General features: G+C 34.5%; 1 protein-coding gene across 12 annotated transcripts in view; it reads right to left on the bottom strand.

The window, feature by feature from the left end:
- Positions 1-21,412, bottom strand: part of Sox5 (SRY-box transcription factor 5) — a 967,314-nt gene that overhangs the window by 11,113 nt on the left and 934,789 nt on the right. For all 12 annotated transcript variants that reach the window (XM_076854205.1, XM_076854204.1, XM_076854203.1 and 9 more), the window contains 2 exons: positions 7,264-7,372; positions 4,475-4,648 (listed from right to left, as the gene is read on the bottom strand). In XM_076854205.1, the coding sequence (XP_076710320.1) occupies positions 4,475-4,648; positions 7,264-7,372 (283 nt within the window). The remainder of the gene's footprint in view (positions 1-4,474; positions 4,649-7,263; positions 7,373-21,412) is intronic.

Here is a 21,412-nt window from a genome sequence, read left to right on the forward strand (position 1 = left end):
AATCACGAGCTAAAATGAGTCTCTTCTCTTTATAGAGTCACCCATCCTCAAGTATTTCCTTTTAGTAATGAAAAAGGGACTAATATGCTTATCGAACATCTACTGGTGCTACTGTCTTTACCTGCCTTCCAAAATCATCTAAGCAAGATCTTAGAAGTTTCAGGATTGGTTAACTTCTCAATCATAATTCCACATTTCAAATACAAATATTTCACTGTTGAAAGTTCTTTCCTACAAATGCAGAGAATTCTTCAATATGAACTATTATTTTCATTGAAGAATGCAATGAAAGGGGAATTATCTATTTAGAATTGTTTCCTGTTGGAACTCATGTTGCATAGGTTGGTATTTGATCATAGGTGTTACAAAGACTTACAGATTTTTTTAAATCTAGACAGCTAATATGATTTTATTGGATTTATAACAGAAACTCAGGTTATAGCTTAAATAATACAATTTCTTTTCCTGTTCCTTTCTCAAACTTCTGTTTAAATAGCATTGTTTAATATTAAGTCAGTTGGTGAGGCCATATCATTTGTAGATATATCTCAAACTTATTTGTCCAACATTATCATCTAGAAGTACTTGCATAATATTATGTGTTCTTGGGGGATATAAAAACACAGATATGGTTATGATACTATTGGATTATATCAACTTTTTTCATTTAGTTTCTTGCCAGTATGTATACCAGCTTTTTGAAGTTCAGAGTAAAAGTGAAAAAATGAGCTTACCAGAAATAACTTATTGGCAAATAGGAATACATTAAAAAACCATATAAAGGATGATTGAGTTAATATAAAAATCTACTATCTTTATCCCAAAATTGAACAAAGAAATCAACATTCTCAATCAGAAAGGGAATTGTCAAAGAGTCTAAAGAACAGAAATGTTTATACCTTGAAGTAATCTGCCTCTGGATGCTAAAACAGTTTTTGTACTACCTAATATGTGCATAATGCTACATTAATTACGGAATATATAGTGTAGTAAACAACAGAACTATTATAGTTCCTGTCTTCTTGTAGCTCATCTTCAGTGGGGAAAAATATGTTAAACACTTTATTACAAATTTTATTTTAATTACAATTGGAAAAATACAGGAAGTTAATAGATCCCGCGATAAAGAGGTAAGCTCAGTTTTCTGTAGGGCAGGAAGGCTTCTCCAAGCATCAGAAAGAGAAGAGCATCTTAGGGAGGAAGAATACAATGATCAAGGTCTTTTAGTGGGAGATTAGAGGAACCAAAGCTAGTCTGACAAAATGCACAGGAAAAAGGACTTAAGTAGAAGAAAATAGCATCATAAAAGATAGGTAAATTCTCAAATTAATTGACTTCAAATCTGGCATCAACTGGATTACAAATATTTTAACTCTTGATCATACAGTTTCTCTGGGAGTGCCACTGGCTCCTAAACTGTATTTTAAAATATGGCCATATAATAATTACTCATTTTTTTAAATTAAGAATTAAGATTGTCTAAACCCTAGATGGAACAAAATGACTACTTAGAATCTAAAACCATGCAGAATAATTCTTTGGTTTTGTGGCAAATCCAGTTTTCATTTTTCAATAATTACATTGATTTTGCATAACCAATTGACAAGTTTGGTTTTAGTTTCAATGGCTCTGCAGCTACAACAGTTACGGACTACAGTGGCGGTGTCAGCCCTGGAAACACACTAGATAAGAATGGTGAGAAAACAAATTAGATAGTTCCAAATTAGATGGAAATAGCCACTTGATTTGGGTGTGGCTGGTTGATTGCCCTGGACCCATGTACAAGGAGTAAGTTCTCTGCTATTTTCAGAAGGTTGGACTTTTGTCATGAAAAACAGAGACATGCAATTAAGTATTCCTTCTGATGACAAAAGAGAAGATATCTATTAAAAAATACTTGATGCTTAAAATAAGGGGAAAAAAAGGTCTTAAAACTGTTTGTTTCCATTCTAAATCTGGCAATACACTGAAAGTGGAGAGTCTGAGCTGAGCAACATTGTCATCTCCATGGGGTATGTAATGAATTTGCACATTTTACTCCAACTACTGTATATCTAATCAGAAAAAGATGTCCCCCATTCCCTGATCCAGCGCCAAACAGTAAAAGGTGATTCCTTATGTTAACAATTTCAGCAGAATGGCTTATTAAAACCAGATTTTAGGGTATTATAAAATGCTTAGAAGCCCTTTAAAATGTCAACTAGGATCCCCAGAGACTACGTAAAATGTCAACCCAGCTCAAGCGCCTGTTTTAAGCAGAATGAATTAGCAGCATGCTGTCGAAGGCTGTTATCCAAAACAATCAGCAAAGAGGAAAACATCAAGCTTTCTTTGTATTTTTATATGAAATAAGCCATTAGAATGATCTCGAGGATATTTGAAGATCACTTATTTATTTAAAGCTATGGCTAAATATTAAGGTCGAAAACAATTCAGTGTTTAATTTTTGACCAAATATAAATGTTACATCTTTAATTAGTACAATTTTATGAGAAAGACTAGACAGCACTCCCATGTAGGCTGTGATGATATAATCGCATAGTCATTCTAATACTCTCTTCTTTAATAAATCAGAAAGATATTTTCTTAGCCAGTTACCTTTTTCCATAGACTTTTGCTACATTTCTCAAGTCTCATTTTATATCATCAAAACTTATATTTCTCTTCTACTTAGATAAAATTTTAATCAGTGATTATTACTTTTTTATTATGAAGACACACCAATTGAGTAATTCAAAGGCAGTGTAGGCAATCAGGATTTAGCTTTTGTTTTTATTTTGACATTTTTGGATTTCTAATTTGGGAGTAAGTGATAAAGCATGAATATAGTTATACAAATTATTTTATTCCTTTCCAAAGTTCATCCAAATGAAACAGGTATATTGTTTTTTTTTAATGATGGGAAACTTATAAGGAAGATAAAATAGAGTCATAAAAAGGAAGAATAGATCAGAGATGGTAGAGATGTAAAATAAATGCAATTCCTTTTGATCCATTCACTTTTTGATGTCGTGTAGGTGTATATATTAAAAAGTTTTCATATGTTCTCTGTATATCTAAAGTTTCACGTGCTCATATCTTTTGAGGTAATATTTATCTACTGATGGCAACCTCATTTCAGATGAAAATACTGAGATATAACAGTTTAACTGGCTAATGGCTTTGTTTGTTTTTATCACATTGTACATCACAGACTGGGTAACCTGTTTCCTTGTTGAGAATATGAGATCATAAAAACACAGGAATTTGTAGTAACTACTTTGAGATGATCATTTCCTGAATGAGAAGAAGAACAGATGCCATCTTCTTAAACTACATGTAATTCCAAGTGTGCTATGAGTTTTAAAAAAACTTTAATATTTTGTTACTTATTCTGAAGTGAAAATTGGCTGATAGATTAGGTCGTCCTCTTATGTTTTTATTTTTTAACTCTTAGAATTCAGAGAATTAAAAAAATTAAAATTGCCTCAGTGTCTAATACAGTGTCCGCTGGTCATTGGGCCACTTGAAAATGAAACTGGTAACAAAGATGGCAGTAATAATGACATCCAGAAAGATGAAAAAGAAAATGGAATTATCCTTTTGTTTATGGGACTCAGATTGGTCTACAGTAGGTCTCTTTACAATCTTTACCCTTTCTCACCACTCATCTTCTCTGCGTGCTTCAGTGTACACTTGTCAGGAAAATATGTGCTTTGCTTTCTGTTAAGCTGAAATCTTCAGTGGAAGAAAAATCTCTTAATAATATGGAAAATTATTTAAAGTTACTAAGTATTACCAAAATACCTAGTCCCTAATGTTACTGAAGGTATAAATTAAAGAAGGCACAATTTAGATATTTTTATGTTCTGAGTATCTAAACTGATATTCAGTTATAGAACAAGCACAACATCCTCCAACATAATGAACTCTAAATGGAATTGAAAGTCAAAACTCTTTAACACTATGTTACAAAGGATGAGGAGAGAGGAAGGAAAGCTTACCAACCTGTCTATCATTCACAAAGGAAAAGAATAAAAATTTTCAGTACCAATATCTAGTGGCTCATGTGAGAGCAACTTTTTCCTGAGTCACAAGTAAATATTTCTGCATTTTAAAAAAATAGTTTTAGTTGTTGATAGACCTTTATTTCATTTATTCATATGCAGTGCTGAGAATCAAACCCAGTTCTTCACACAAGCTAAGTAAGTGTGTTACCACTGAGCCCTGGCCCCAGTCCCATATTTCTGCATTTTTAAAGAACAAGAAATATTATAATAATTAGTATGGAGACACATAGAAACTGGCTATGTTTCTTGATGAACATAGAATGTCTCATAATCATCAGAAGCCTCAATGATGAGGCTTATATTTTGGATAAGGAAATGGCATAAGCTGTCTGTTTTCCAAATCCAGTATCTTTCTACAACTGCAGAAAAGAGAACAAAAATCATGTTTATTTCATTCATTGCTTAATTCTGAATGCTCTTCTTACCCAGTATCTTGCTGATGTTGGAGTTGTGCATGTCAGGAAAGGCTTGAAGAATTTTCCTCCGCTCATCTTTAGCCCATACCATGAAGGCATTCATTGGACGCTTTATGTGGGGTTCATTGCTACCACGCCCCCTGGATTCCCTATAAATTCTTGACTCTGAAACTCCAGCACTTCCTAAAAAACAAGGAACATCATGTCATGTCAGTGTTAAAACTCTTGGCAACTCTATTTCTTGCATTACTGTTTTTTAGTCTATTAAAATATCTGAAAACAAAAAGTACTTCTGATAATGGTACTTCCAGTTCTTAAGACAGATGCTTGTTTATGAAGTTTTTATGATAAGCCTTGTGGTAGAAAATGTTGTATTTGTAATTTTAGTCTATTTCTAGTATGTTTTCCCTTTCTCTCAATGAACTATAGACATTCACCATTTACTTTCAAAAACTCACAAAAGAAGCTGTAATATATGATTTGTGATGCAATATAAAGAGAAAATACTTAGATCAATAGGCACGACAGTACTGCAGAAATATTAAAAATGTAAAGAAGCTGACAAAACTGTGAAATACTAATCCATGTGGCACGATGGATTATTAAAGTTGAGAATATGTTTTTCCTAAAGACTGTTAGAACTACAGTACTCGTATTCTTTCTTCTCTCTGAGGTTACATAAACAAAAACATACAAGCTAGAGAGAATTTCAAGGTATCAATACGATATAGATATTGCCTTTTAGTGTGCTTGGCTTTTCTTTAAAATTATGTGCTAATATATGCATGAAGCATGTTGATACAGCAGTGATAGTCTGTCCCCCCAAAAGATTTTTGAAAATTGTAGTAGAAAGAACAAATTAATAATTGTATTACTATGGTGGCTTAAGAAGTCTATAGTTATATCCTTTAGATACAAATAGTATCTATAGAATATTATATATACGAATATACATATATATGTATATATAATTTTTTTCTTTGGAATATTCCCCCTAACATCTGAAGTTATCCAGAGAGACTCACTGGCAGTTACATTTCAATTAGTAAGATTCACTGATGATAAAGTACATCCCACAAGTCACACTGAAACCCTTGGAAGCTGCATCTACTCCTCTTGCCTTTTGGGGCATCTTAGAATAGTTTCTGCAGAGCAAATAGCTTCCAAGGTATTTGAGTTCAGGCAATGAAAATAAGGAGAGCCAGAAAGAATGAAGAACTCTGACACTAGATTCCCACTGGTTATCATTACAAAAGAGGGAGCAAAACTTAAAATACTCTGTGGATTTCCAGAAACTTGTATTATTAATGAAAAGAAGCATTGCTGTTATTTTCTTCTTTCATATTCTTCTTTCTTTTCTTAATTTAAATAGGAAACAAACCGAAATCACCTAGACTTGAAGACTTGAAGAGCATAAAAAAAAAAAGCAATATGCATATCCATTGGTAGAATTTCTCATTATTTCTCATTTATAACATGCTCTTTGGTCTGGAAAATATTCTTCATACAAGCACAGCAACAAATAACAGCAACAAAAACTTTGATGTTTTAATGCTGGTTGCAATGGGTATATTTTACCATGCTAATGCAACTTAAAATTTATGAAATGTGTTATTACCAGCAATTGTCTTTTTATTGACAAAAATGAGTGCTAATATATGGCAACATCTTTCTAAAATGGGTTTGTAACTAGCAAATGATCATTTGCACATCTGCCTTTTCTTGTTCCTACACCTTACAGCAACATAAGCAATAAAAGGAACAGTATGTGACTTCGACAAATTGAAACAAGCTCTTTACATTTACTCAGGCCAGGTTTATCAAAGCCTGGTGAAGTAGAAAACAGAAGGAAATTGATTGGATATATTAGAGAAGTTTGGCTAGTTCTGGGATGGTGCACATCTTGACAATCAGGTAGAATTAGCCCAAGCACAGAGCAGACAGCTATGTCGTTGGGAGTTTGTGGGACCCTCTCTCTTCTACTGTGTGCAGTGACTGGCTTGCCCTGATGCAGATCCTTGCTACCTGCAGGGAACTTCCTCTGCAATGGCAGCAAAATGTAGGACTGTGCCACCAAAATACAGGTATGCCACCTAACACTAGAGACAGATCACCAGACAGGAAACTGTATAAGGGGAACAGCACTGCCTTCTTTTTCCTTCTTTACTGTGCAATTTATTAGTTGTCACTGTGGGTGTTTGGAATGTTCAGAGATGACACAAACCTGAGGTATAGAAGGGAAGCATGAAGTTATGTGACTGAGTAAACAGGCCTTTTGACTGTGGTAGAGAGAATCAGTGGGCAGGATTTAAAAATGCAAAGAACTAGCCTGAAAATGTCCTCTGAACCAAGTACTCATGCCATGGTTTGACAAATGGAAACTGAAAAATGAGCTGACAGATACAAATTTCCAAAAAGTTTGTTTGGGGCAAAAGAAGTAAGGATATGAGAGACAGGGTAATAGTGATTAAGGGTGTTTGCTTTAGAATCATGCCATCTTGACTCTACGTCCTACCTCTGACATTTACAGCCCTGCATCCTTGGAAAAAGAATGATTCTGAACTCCGAGGGTTGATCTCTTTATCTGTAAAAGTACTTTTAGGTTGTGGTAGGCCTTAACCAAGATGATCTATGGAAAGCACTCCGTGGACTGCTTGATACATAGGAATTGCTCGGTACATGTGAAGCATCTATTGTATCAGGTATGAAATGACTGCCTTGTCTATTTTTTAGCAGTTTTAATTGACACTAAATACTCCTGTACATTATTGAAATAGATATGAATGATTTTCACAAACCATCAGAATCTCCACTCATATTGAAATCCATCATCGCATGGCTAAATTTTCCTTCTTCATTCTGTTTAACTGCCAGTTGCTGAGTCAGACTTTCCAGTGTTGTTTTTTCCTTTAAAAAGAAATTGAAAATGGGAGGTCAGTCTGGGAATAATAATTATTTGAAGGCTTTCCCCCCCCCCCCCGGACCACATATAATACAATAGCTTCTGGAACGGATGGGATTTTGGCTTATCCACCTGTGAATGTTCAGTACATTATACTGTGGTGATTAAAGAAAATGAATAGCAGGATTTTTGAAGGAACCATGATTCTTATAAACCCTATGAAGTCTTGGCTTTAGGGTTTGGTATGCCTAAATGAGATATGCTGGGATTCTTGGAGACAACCTTCCCAAATCACAAAATGTGCATAGAAATTTCATAGAAGCAACCTGTTCTACATTTCCAATGCCTGTTTTATTTTTAGCCAGACAGTAGAAGTACAGGAGTGGCATGGGGCCCAGAGAAAGTCTTCCAATAGTCAGGTGACCAAATGTAGAAACATAATTCACAGTAGTGCCCTCTGGTTGCCATCTCCCTAAATGCCATCTGCATTTCTCATGCAAGGGTAATGAAGACATTTAAATATTCATTGCTAATTGCTTGTCAAGTCTCTGTACATCCAATGTGAGTGCCTGCTACTTGGACCACAATTTGATTTGGATTGCTAAGCCAAAATATTGAGTTGGCGAATTATTTGAGATACAAATATACCAAAATTAGATCTGCAAAGACATCAAGTCATTTAAAAGCATGCAGTGTATGATTTGCATTCATGGAGAACAAGGCATTACAAACTAAATTCTGTTCAAGGAAAATATAATGCTTAATCTAAGCCACATAAGATATGAAATTGCTTCCAAATTGAGAGATTGGGTGACTTTAAGAACTGAAAAAGCATACAATGAAAGGTTGATATTTTCTCTTGAACTTTCCAGCATTATTCTCAGGATGATGTGGTTCCAAAATAGTTTTAAGGAAAGCATCTATTTGGATCTCATAACATTTGCTCAGTTTCTTTATAACTCTTTATCACATTTTCTGAGGAACATGAACATGAATTGTACTAGTGAACTACATACACTGCAGAATAGCTATTGATGCAATAATATATTCAAAGAAAATAATCAAGTATTTGAGATAATTATATTACAGGTAAAGAGCCTAACTCATGTTCTCACCAAGAACTAATAGGACATTGACATTCTTAATATAATACATGCTTTATCTCTATAAAATCTGTGACAATACTATAATTGTACCAACTAGATAAAAATTTCTCTGAAGTCACTGGCCTTGACACTCCTGTACTCTATTCATCAAAGTCTGTACATCGTTTAATAGAAAAATATTTTAATTGTCAATCAGTATACAATGCAATAGGGAAACAAAAATAGTTTATGCTAACTTTACTTCTATAGAATTATGTGGTATTAACGTAGAAATTAGTTAGACATTTAAAATGAAGAATCTGGCCCAATTTGTTTTGGGTTGGCATTTTTAGCAGTTTAATATCTTCTGGATACCTTTTGCTGAGAGAGTCTGCTCTTTATTCACCTGAGCTCAAGAGCTCCAAGGACACTAGCTTAACAGACTCTTTCTAGTAAATGTAGCTGTTAAAATAAAAGACAGTTACATTAAAAAAAAAAAAAAAACACCCACATTCCATCAACATGATCTGACATTCCCCGGGTCAATGAAGACTGTACTGTACTTTCTTTGGGGAATGTGCCGGGCATGGATCACCTCTCAAGTTTTGATTTAACAGTGTATAGGGAAATAATACTACATATTTTCTAGAGAATACTTCATTCTGAAGAAAAAAATTTCAAGAAGAAACAGCAAAATAAAGGAAATAGGCATAGAAAAGGAATAAAATGTTAAGTGTCTTCTAAGGTTTTGAGTTCAGAGCTCTATGGATTTTGTGCCATTTTACCAAGAGGCTAAATTAACAAATGATGAGCAGGGAAGTTGCAATCAGTTTTTATAATAAGTAACCTGTAACTACCTACCTCTAAAGCACATAGCATAATAAAATGATTCAATTAGCTGCCCCAAAGTGGAGCTTATGGTACTTCTCAAGGCAATGTCAGTGGGAGACAGTGGAAATTAACATGGTAAACTGTGCTTTTGTAGGACTCTTTGTATAACGATTCTCAGGCATGTGAATGGGGAAAAAGGAGAGGTATTTGAAGAAAATGGAGAATATGTGATGTGCCTTTAAACAAAACACATCACAACAACATATAAATACAAATGGTGCCATTGTTACATTTTAGAAAAACTGGTGGACAATAAACTCAAAAGACATAAAGAAACTGATGCAAGGAAGAAGAGATAAAAATCACCCAAGTGGAAAATAATGTCCATATAATTCCATATGAAAAGTGATCCTAGAAAGTTGATCATACAATTCTTATGTAAGAGGTAGATATGAATTTACATGTAGCTCAAAGCCTGGATAGCATTTTGAGTCACCAAAAAAATGGGTTGGATTTAAGCATAGTTCTCAATAGTTAAATTAGTTAAATTCAAGCTATTCAAGAGTGTTAGAAAGAAACAATCACATGTTACTAAACTCAAATACTAATATACTTGAACTATTCCTCCCACCCATTCATTTTAGTTCCCCATCCTCAGTAATTCCCTCCCCCAAAGTATCTATCTATGTACTGTCATCTCTAAAACTCTATCATTCATGATTCTGTTCTTTGCTCTGTATCGTTCCTTATGCAAAAGCCTCTTTTCATATATCTAATAGCATTTGATATGAAAAAACTTTGATTCTCAAATATCCTATAATGAAATCCCTCCTAAATAGAGGCAGTGGAAAGTAGTAGATGGCAGGTGGAAGGGAATAGGTGGGAAAATGGGCCAAAGAAAATGAGCATGACCATGGCAGAAACAGAAATATTGATGGGACAGGTAACAATCTTTGCCAGCTTTATAATCTTGGCTCCACTAGCTCTTATAAAAATCACATTAGTCAATAATTTGTACAAAATAATTGTGCCACCTGCCTCCATTTTAAGGTCAATGTTCTAAAACACAACCCAACTTAACACACTTTCTGCACTCTTAGTACTATTAAAATGATGCTCCAACATGGACAAATTTGTTAGCCTTCTCTTCCCTACCTTCTCTGTATTAGAAAGAAAGCAAAAATTAAAGAGAAGTAAACACATTAAAAGGAATTCTTGGGCTGGGGACGTGGCTCAAGTGGTAACGCGCTCGCCTGGCATGCATGGGTCGCTGGGTTCGATCCTCAGCACCACATAAAATAAAATAAAGATGTTGTTCCACCGAAAACTGAAAAATAAATATTAAAAAAATTCTCTCTCTCTTTCTCTCTCTCTCTCTCTCTCTTTTCTCTCTCTTTAAAAAAAAAAAAGGAATTCTTGCCAAAATTTGGAACTTCTCTGAGTAATCTCAGAATAGAGGGCACAAAGAGATTAATTACTATGAAATAGTTAAAATTAGAGTAATTGGGATTTATAAATAAAGGCCAAATAAAAAGACCCAGTGGCTTTCTTTCTTAAATGAAAACTGGTAGTTGGTTATCAAACAGATGCTTTGGAAACATGAGTCCTATCTGGAGTATCTAATCTTATACAACTCTGCAGGTTTGCTAAGATCAAGGAGGTCAAGCTCATTAGTACTTGAAAAATCTTCGGCCCTATATTGACTTCAACAAAAATCCAATGAAGGGCTGGGGATGTGGCTCAAGCGGTAGCGTGCCTGCCTGGCATGTGTGTGGCCCGGTTCGATCCTCAGCACCACATACAAAGATGTTGTGTCCGCCAAAAACTAAAAAATAAATATTAAAAAATTCTCTCTCTCATTCTCTCTCTCACTCTCTCTTTAAAAAAAAATCCAATGAATTTGTATCTCATCTATAGAAGATAGTTGTGGGTTATACAATTTCTTGGGCTCAAATGAGTAATTCTGACCCTCAATACCTAATACTATTAATGTTCTCTTGGGGACTATAGCAACTGGACTTTGGTTTATCAAGTCACTTGCATAATGGAAAATAGCATGTATATTGTTTGCATGTAGTACAAGACTAGGAATTTGATATGAAAATACTTTCAATGGGAATCAACAAGGAGAAATAAGAGATATCTAAGGATGTGCACAATTGGTTGATTGTGGTCATGTATAGAAGTGGTTAACACAGAGTCATACCTTCTAAGCCATAACTATTTTGAATGCCAAAAAGCTACAAGGACTAATAGAGAAAGGACATATTTGTGGTTAAAAAATAATGGGTTTTGGCTTTAGGAACTGCACATATTAACCAAACTATGCCATATGTATTAGCCATATCAACTTAGACAAATCAATTAACTTCCCTGAGACCCAGAATCCTATTTTGTAAAATGGGGTTTAAATATGTGATATATTCTTAAGATAGGTATGGTTTTAATATTAGAAAAAATAATTCAATGGGGAAATTTAAAAGACAAATATCATTCCTAACATAGAGGGATTAGAGGAATAGTTCAATTCAAATATTGAGTTCTCTATTATGGTAATGATTCTGTATAATCTATGGCTAGGATAAGAGACAAATAAAATTACAAACAATAATTTTAGTAGCAACTTTCAAAATTGCTGAGTGTTTTTCCCTCTTGTCTATCATCTACTAAAATATATTTGATCATTTTATTTATATATCTTTTCTGTTTATACTCGAGCATGATGAGTTCTAGTTCCATAATATAAATCTCATACATATGTGTAAAATGAACATATTTCCTATTCTATTACTTCAACATATACCCCAAACAAAACACCCCACAAAACCCCCAAACCTAAAAATTAACTGTTTGTAAAGGTTCAAATAGACAGCCTAAGTGCATATTTCACAGAAGAGTCAAAATAAAGGAACACACAAACTTTACCTGAGAGGAGGTAGATATCTCCTCAGTTACCTAATCCTAAATTAAACACACATGTGTAGGTGGTTGTTCTATAACTCCCCAAAATTGGGATTCGTAAAAGTGATGAGATTTGCTCTCCACCAGGCACACATACACACACAGAGAGATGGGCTGTGGATCCGCTATCATAATGGACGTCCCTGAAATAAAGCTCTCAAAGCTATAAAACTCATAAAAAGCACATGCATGAAATGACAGAAGAGAGTGTGACTGTCAAATGTTGACTCAGTAACAGTTAAACCCCTTCTGGCTGCACTTTTTTATGGTCTCTTACTATACTAATGACACAGGGAAGAAGAAAGACACAATAAAGGAATTTACCCTCCAAATATGTGAACCTCACAGACCCACCAAAGAGGATGAAAGATAATTTACAATGTCAGAACGATTAATCAGCTGGAGATTTTATTCATCACCTGAGTTAAACGTAAAGAAACAAGGTATATGACCACCCCTCGACCTCCCAAATTCATTCTTGCTTACTGATATCTCTATTTTTCCAAAAATAACAATCTACCCACATAATCTTATAGCACAAGTGGGAGAAAAGGTTTTCTTTAATTTATGTATGAATTATATATAAATATATACACATAAACATTCACCCACAAAGAAAGAAACTCTTTCCTTCAACTTCAATAAAAATGCAAGTTAAGGAAATCTTGCTAATTTTACCCTGGTCAAGTATGAATTTATCCACTAAAAAATCCATAGAAACTCTGGAATCTGGTATCCTTGAGGAATATTTTTCCAATCACTTTCTTTATCAGACAATCACAGGGATCTCTGAACTAAGGGGTTTAAAAGGTCCATTCATGTCTTCTCTCCAGTTATCCACAAAATTAGCCCTATAAAATTCTGATATTGTTTTTCCTTATAAATCCAGAGATTCCCCTCCTGAATTAAACCCATAATTTTGTCCCACAATCTAATTTTCTTTTATGAAATTTAGTAGCCAGCTTCATGAGAAGTTTCTTAAAGTATAGTTTACTATAGCAAAACTTCTTAGGAGCATAGTTTCATCAGCAATCTGATCAAAGTGAAATATATGGACAGATCATGTTTTCTTAGGAAGTAGTATGAAGTTGAAGATATATGGGATAGTTTAGACAGAAACACAGTTTTAACAAATTCAACAGTCTTAGTCTAAATGAATAATTTTGTAAGAAGTAATATAATGTGTGGATTAAATTTATAAATCCTATCAGTCATTTCTTTTGAAAATGTAAAACTTTTAACAGCAAATTGAGTATATTCAAATGGGGAAAAGCAGATTCACTGATGAATGATAAAATTACAAATTATCCTTCTCTTGATACATTCAGCATTTGCATTTTTTCTTCACTAATATACCTTGCCACCTTTCCCCTATACATTTCTATTACTTTTCCCATCTGTTCCATGGACAGATTCCTTCCTTCCTCCTCAGTAATATAGAAACTTCACCCCTAGGCAAACTCTGATATTGTATTTGTCGATTTTCTTTTTTTTTATTTTTCATTTTTGAGGAGTTGATTATAAAGGGGAAGAATCATTCAAAAGTTGATGCCAGATAACTAATTTCACTTTTCATGAAGAGAGAAATTTAAGCAACAATGTCATGAGCACTTAACATATATTCCAGAAAAGATAGAAATAACTGCTACAAAGATTTCTTGAAGCACTTTGATAGAGAATGTGATAACAAGAAGCTAGAATGGATCCACTCAGGAAAATATTACAATGTCCTTGTCTTCTTCTTCTTCTTCTTTTTTTTTTTTTTTTCTGTAGGAAATGGAACGCAGACCAGTGAGCAACCAAGCTAAATGACAAAAATTGTTCGGACTTGACTCGCGTTTGGATTATTCTATCAATATCCTTGTTGTCATGATGGGAAAATTATAAAGGACCCTGAAAAAGTGTTTTAGAGTGGGAAGAGAAGATCAACAATAGCTGTCTTAAATCTCTTAAGAACCTCTGAGTTTAAGAAGAACTAAGACCTGTTTTTGTGAAATAGAAACAGAATTTGACCATATGTAGCCAAGAGATAGAACAATGATCAAAGGTTATGAATTATCAGGTAGGAGATAATGAGTCAGGGGCTGGGTTTGTGGCTCAGTGGTAGAGCACTTGCCTCGCACATGTGAGGTACTGGGTTTGATCCTCAGAAGCACATAAAAATAAATAAATAAAGATATTGTGTCCATCTACAACTAAAAAAAAAAGAAAAAAAAGATAATGAATCACCAAAGGAAATGTAATCCCACAGAGCTGTCTATCCAATGAATACGCTGCCTCAGGAAGTAAGAAATTTCATCTCCCTGGAGGTTTTCAAGTATTGGCCCTATGACTACCTGCCTGGCATACCAGACATACTGAAGAGGCAATTCAACATCAGATGACAGGTCAGATGGAAAGCCCTTTTAATTTTCTTTCAAACCTACAATTCCATGATTTTATGTCCTATTTAACTGAACTCCATACAACAGACTTGAAATATTTGGGACAAATGTATAAAACTGCATATTTTCTCTATAAATGACAATTCCCTCAAAAGTTGTTAATTAATAAGCTTCAATACTTCAAGCCACTTCATTGATCATTGAGAGTTTCATAATCATTTTCTTAAATTCAAAGAAGATATTTCAAATTATGAAAAACAAGACAAATGATGGTTATTCAGATATATTTTGGGAGGAGACTGTCCCCAAACAATTAGACTTACAGATTCAGGTACTTTGTAAAAGGCACAGTTATGTCCAAATTCAACATGACTAATTTAGTCCTTGAAAAAGGAACCTCTGGCATGCAGAGGAAGAAGTCATTATGGCCTGGGTGTGGAGTGTTCAGAAAAGCCACCAAAAGGAATGTGTGGAAACAAATAACTCACAAAGCAGGCACACATGAATAGTGTCATGGCAAAACATAGGCCGGGCCCTCTTGCTTATTTGTCATTACAGTGCTTATGGTGTGTACACGTGGGGAGGGCAGGCAGAGCAAAGAAAATGAAGACTTGGGATTTCGAGTGTTTGTATATGTGGTCAGGATTCAACCAACGCCTACAAAAACCTTTGCTGTTCTTTCTCACTAGGGTAGACACACATACTTTGTACACTGAGTCAAATCGGAAGAATTAATGTGAGAAAAACAGGAGGCCAACAAAGAAAAGTAACAGAATTCCTAACGGACACAGGATGTCCAAGAGGTGGGGGAACTGCATAAATGTAAACAGAAAACCAGAATGTTGCCTGATAATTGTTCCATAAACAATGGGTAATGTGGTTACTGAGCCTCAGAAATATATAGGATTTTTCTCTTTAATTTTTCCTTTGCAGGGAATAAAAGCTATAAAATTGTCAGCATTCTTACAAATGTAGCCTTGGTAGCCAGTACTTACTTCATTTAAATAAATCGAACAGGACTATTTTAAAGAGTCATGACTTGGTTCAGAATTGCTAGGTCTGACAAATAGAAACAGGCACAACAGGGTTATGGTTCACTTTTCAATTATCCCTGGTAGTTTTAGGTGAAGAGAGAGAAAAAAGATAGACCAGAATAGATATTTAAAATCTCATTTTAATGAACAACTAAAACATCATTCCATGTTTTATCAGAACTGCTAGGAGAAGCGGAGGAAAGAAGATTGGGTATATTTCTCTATGCTTTCCCTGTTCATTCCTTATTGAAGGGTGAGGGAGTCAAACTAGGAAAAAATTAGGGAAAAAATATACAAATTTTGGAGAGGTTGATGGCTTAAATGAGACTTTTGTGATAGTCTCAGAAATGTGCTAAAGAATACACATGCCTAACTCTGGTCACAAGCTCATCAAATAGGCACTGGGTTACTTTCTTCATGTTTTCCTCCGTGATCCTTTAGAAAACAGTCTGGACTTGGAGCCAGAGAACCTAGATCAAAAATCTGATCTACCATTTGAATTCCTCTAATGTCAAATTTCAGGATTTTTTTTTTTTAAGAAAAAAGTAACACAAAGATTATACTCTGATAATTACATTAGGAAATTGAAATATAATGTAAAAGCACAACAAATCTTAAAGTACAAAATAAATATTAATAGTCTTTATTGCTGCTATGACTCACAGGCATAAAAATGTCTTTCTCAATTATAAAAGAGTAGAAAAGGAGTGCTGGGAATGGTTCAATATTATTAGCAATTATTATTGCTAATAATAATTTGGTAATTATTCCTTTGAAATAAATGCTAAATTTAGAATATTTCCCCTGTGACTTTTAGTTCATATTGTAAATAGCTTGGAAAAACATGATACTAGAGGATATAATACATCTACCAAATATAAGGGAATAATTGAGAACAATTCTATGTCAGAGCAGAGTCTTACTATGCAATTTTTGTAAAGAAGCAATTTGATCTTGAGGAATAGAAATGGATCAATGGAGAGAGGAAGGAAGAACAATTCTGATAGACTGCATTCATAAAAAATAATTCTTCTGGTCCAATAACAAAAATGAGTCTTACAGAAACTTCAGAAAATCTAGAATTGTGGCAACAGAGATGTCAATGTACAGCCTCATAACCCTGACATAACTATTGTTCACATTTTATTGAATATTCTTCTAGTCTTTTACCTATGCACTGTGGAAATATACTTCTAAAATAGCTAGGCTATGCTTTACTTAGTGTTTTCCTTTCTTTAAGGAAACACTATTGTTAGGAGATACCCATATCCTTAGATGAAGAGACACTTTCACTCATCAGAGAGGCCTGTGGGTGTCTCTGGAAGCCCACTTTGGCATGCCCTATGAGTCTCATTTTATTGGACCATCCTGCACTAACCCCTCTACCAGAATGATGTAAAGAACACAAGACTCTCTGTTTGAAAACATGCACAGCTTTTCTAGGCTTGAAAATTAAACCATAAAAAGTTTACTGAAAAAAAAAAAAAAACCTTTAAAAAGCTCCTTAAAAACTCACACCATAATTGCTCCCCACCAAGCGTGGGCACTTGCTAGCTGCAAGTAGTGGCACTGTGACAAATGTAGCAAAACTGAAAGCGGGCTATACTAAGAGAAAGAAAAAGTCTTCCACTGGCCATCTGTGAAAATAAGGCATGTGGCCATTAAATGCAGAGGCTGTAAATATACACAAACTCCATGAAGCAAATGGCAAAAAAGGACTAAACTTCAAGCTCAAACAAATCAAAATGTTTAATGCATAGTTACCACTGCTGGACGAAAACAGCTCTGATCTTTGCAGTCTGCAAACTCGGCATGTATTTCAATTAAATACCCCCAAAAAGGAAAGAAAGAAAAAGAAAGAAATGAAAAGACATAGAAGAAAACAGTCTGGAACAAAAGGCTATAGACGGACTATGCTCAATTTCGAGAAACAAACAGCCCCTTTAACTTGCACCAGCCTGTCGAGAATGTCGATTGGAATTATTGAAAGACTGACATATAGAGTGATGGATGGGTGATGACATAATACCTATTTGCCTTTTTGTCATGGTTTTTGAAAACTGGCTGCTCTGTGCTGATAATATTCACCAAGGGGTTTTCTCTTCCCCTCCATCCCATAAGAAGTGTTCCCTAGCTAAGATACTCAGAATTAAGAAGGTTTCATGAATGAAAAACAAAAGGAAAGAAAACCAAAGGATCAAATGCCAACTGGCATACAAAGAGCTGGTCTAGATTTTCTAATAATTGGTTGCTAAAAAGCAGTCCCATTTTATACATTTTTAGGACAGAGAGACTCTAATAATAAAAAGACAAATATTCAACTTAAGATTCTGTGTATCTTTAAAGTCACCAAATAAATAATTACATGCAAATATAGATATTAAGAATATATACTCACTTTTATACAAAGAAATTTTTCAATTAAAATTGAAATATTTTAATTTGTTTCTAGGCAAATCCTAGCCAAAGGATTTAAAAGATTGGGAACTTTTAAAAGACACACACATGTCCTATAATATCTTCTGCTTTTCCACAGCGTTGCAATAATCTATCTTATTTATCACTTCCAAAAGGATTTCCCTACCATGCCTGCCTCCTTTGTGAGGCTCTTCTGATCATTGAAATATGGAATTCAAATTTGACTTGTTTGATTCATTTTAACCAGAGGTGATGTTTACAAAAGCCATCTAGAAATCATTAATTGAAGCCTCCTCCACTGAATGGAGAGGCCTGAGTTCCTTCATACTCACTTTTTCAAAGCAAAGCCTATAATTCACAATTCCTTGCAGGCCTTCTTATCTAAGGGAAGGAGCATGTGTTAGATAACGCTGAACTAGATGCACTGTGTCAGTTTCCGAAGAGTTAACACCGCTGGCCCCATCCATCAGATGGCCAGTGAAGCATCGAGAAAGAATGATGGATGTAAAATTATTACAGGGCTGCCATCCGATACACTTACTGCCATTTGTAACTAATGCTGGGAACGACACACTTTTTTTCATTATTAAACATCCACATTAAGTCAACATTGGTCACTGTCATTTCATGTTTGGCACTCTGTTAAAGGGAAAGAAAAGGGCTGACAATGGCTGAAAAGAGAGGTTGTAACAGAAGAGATTCCAAGCACCACAGTCATAAAATTTACCTTTGTTTATGAATCGGCCTAAATAATCTGTGGAAGGATTTCTTGTGAATATGACTGACAAGTAGCCCAAAGGAGAAACTGCTATCACTACTGAGTAAATTATTATTTAAAATATACATGTTTTCCCACCAAATTTGCATTTTATCCTATAGAAATTTACAAAGAATTTTCCTTAAACCTGAAAAGAAAGACATTCTCCTAGCAATTATTTTCAATTTTAGATGAATTCATAACATGTGTGCTTGCTTATATTCCAGGTACACTGTAGGCAATTAATGTTTGGTGAATAAATTTTCTACCTTATGAAATATATGCATACATTTGCATGCTTATTTCTGTGAGTGACATCTGTTTAAAATAAGAAAACAAGCCATCTTAACATGTATAGAGCATGTGTGTGAACACATATTCGTATATTTAAAATGTCATCAAGCAATGTTTTCCTATGCATATGCTTGTAAGTCATTTAATTCTTTGTGAACTGCGACATGGTATAAGGCTCTGGACACATAATGGTGGAAGAGCCAAAGGTAGCTAGACGGCAATGATTAGGAAACAAATAAAACAACTCAGTTTCTTGAAGGCTGAGATTTGATATCATTTTTATACTGCAGTTGTGTCTATTGCCTTTTCCTACCAACATGACATTCTGGTCTTTCTTCCCTACTTTTTATCTCAAGATATCCCCTTGACCTCAGGGGAGATAATTTATTTAATTCATTTACATAAAATAATCTGCCATCAATTTTGGTCTTTTTTTCTCTTTGGCCAGGAATTTCCTTAAAAATGTGCACATATTCAGTTCTAGCCTATGAGTTGTTGGTGGAAACCAGTTATCTAGAGGTAATAAAACATTCCCATGTGAATCAAGGTTGAATTTAGCAAAGAGAAAACTCCTTTATTCCAAGTCAGCCTGCCCTCAGGTGGGTGAGATAGCTGTATGGTCAGCAACAATTTTGTGACTCATAAAAACCAATAAAGTCACAGAGATTTCAACCCTAATGTTATTGAGTTAATGGACTAAGGCCACCAACCTCCAACTTTGTTATGTGATAACAATTAAACACTGTTTAAGCTATCGTATTTAGACTGCCTAATGCAATCTAAAAGAGATCTTTCTAACAGATAGGGCTGCAAAGGCACAGTCTTTCCATAAGGCTACACTTGCAATGAGGGAAATCAGCTGGGAAACTTCTGGTCTATTCCACATTTTAGTTGCATGTGCTGGGTCCTCATTGCTTTAACTAACACTGCCTGGTAGGTTCAGAACACCAAAACTGAGGTTAGATGATTGTCTATTAGGTATAGATCCCTTCAAACACAAGGTCTGGAACCTGCTACACAGTTGGCCCTACAGTCAAAATTATGTCATTTGGGTGTTAATGAAGTAAAGTGAGTATTTTTTAACAAAACAAATATATGAGAGTCTTCTTTCTGTTCCTTCCTACCTGAGAAGCTTACTTTTTCATCCATAACACTGGGATTAGTGTTACAGTGTTATCTGTAACCGAGCTGTGATGAAAGATAACATTACTTGAATACACAATCAGTCTATAATTAACCAGCAATGACAATTATAAATAACACTATGTCCCAGAGTTTCCAAGAAACCTGACACACACAGTTCTTGGGTTTGTTGAAACACTTCCAAGAAAAGTAAAGAAGTGAAAAATCTTTTAGAAATCTTCAATTAAAATGTGTTTCAGTAAAAATGACTTTCATGATGTTTTGGTTCATATCACTGGAAAAACATTTGTCCCTATCTTCACACCTCTAATTGTTTTCACTGTCCAATTACAGCTTTTCAGAATTAAGACCTTTGAGTTGGGACAACCATGCTGGCTTTTTGAGATGTGAGGAAGAATTAAAGTGTACAAGGTTTGTGCACCCCAGAAAACAGATTTCCACTATAGGATTTTAATTATCTGGATCTCAGGTCATGATATTGTGCATCTTTTGGACTGATCTAAAGTACCAGGATGGACTTCTTTTCTCTCCTTTTTCCTTTATCTAGCTCCTTTTTTTTTTCTGCTTTGTCTCCCTCACTCTTTATCTTTCGCATACTTTACAGGTTTATATTTTAGATAGAAAAATGTCCTTTTTGGGGGGTTCAAATGATATGAGAAGATAATAGTGCAAAATATTAAAATAATTTATCATATATTCTGTTTGTCTTTCCTCAAGAACTATGAAGCAAAATTTCAAACCAATTACTGATCTGCATTTGCACTGGGTCTGGATAAAGCTGAATGATTATAAAAATCTAAAAGAAGGTAGGTATTAGGAGAATAACAGCACAATATGCATAGCAATGTTTCTTTCTGTGGGAGAATATGTATCACTTTTGTCATCACACATCTATAACTGATTATGCTAAGAAACGAGTGCTCTTTATTCAGTCCTGACAGGCTCACTCACATAAACATGTAAAACAGTCAAAATAATAATTTGATTTAAACTGTAAGCTGTATAAAAATGGAGACCATATTTTCTGGTTCAAAAACCACACCTCCAGGGTTGCACAGACATACCTAGTTGAACAGGAAGGAGGAACCACAAACCTTGGTAAGACCTGCTTCAAAGAGTAGACATGATCTTAATTCAT

Source organism: Callospermophilus lateralis, chromosome 4 (assembly GCF_048772815.1).
Source record: "Callospermophilus lateralis isolate mCalLat2 chromosome 4, mCalLat2.hap1, whole genome shotgun sequence".
NCBI classification, from domain to species: Eukaryota; Metazoa; Chordata; class Mammalia; order Rodentia; family Sciuridae; genus Callospermophilus; species Callospermophilus lateralis.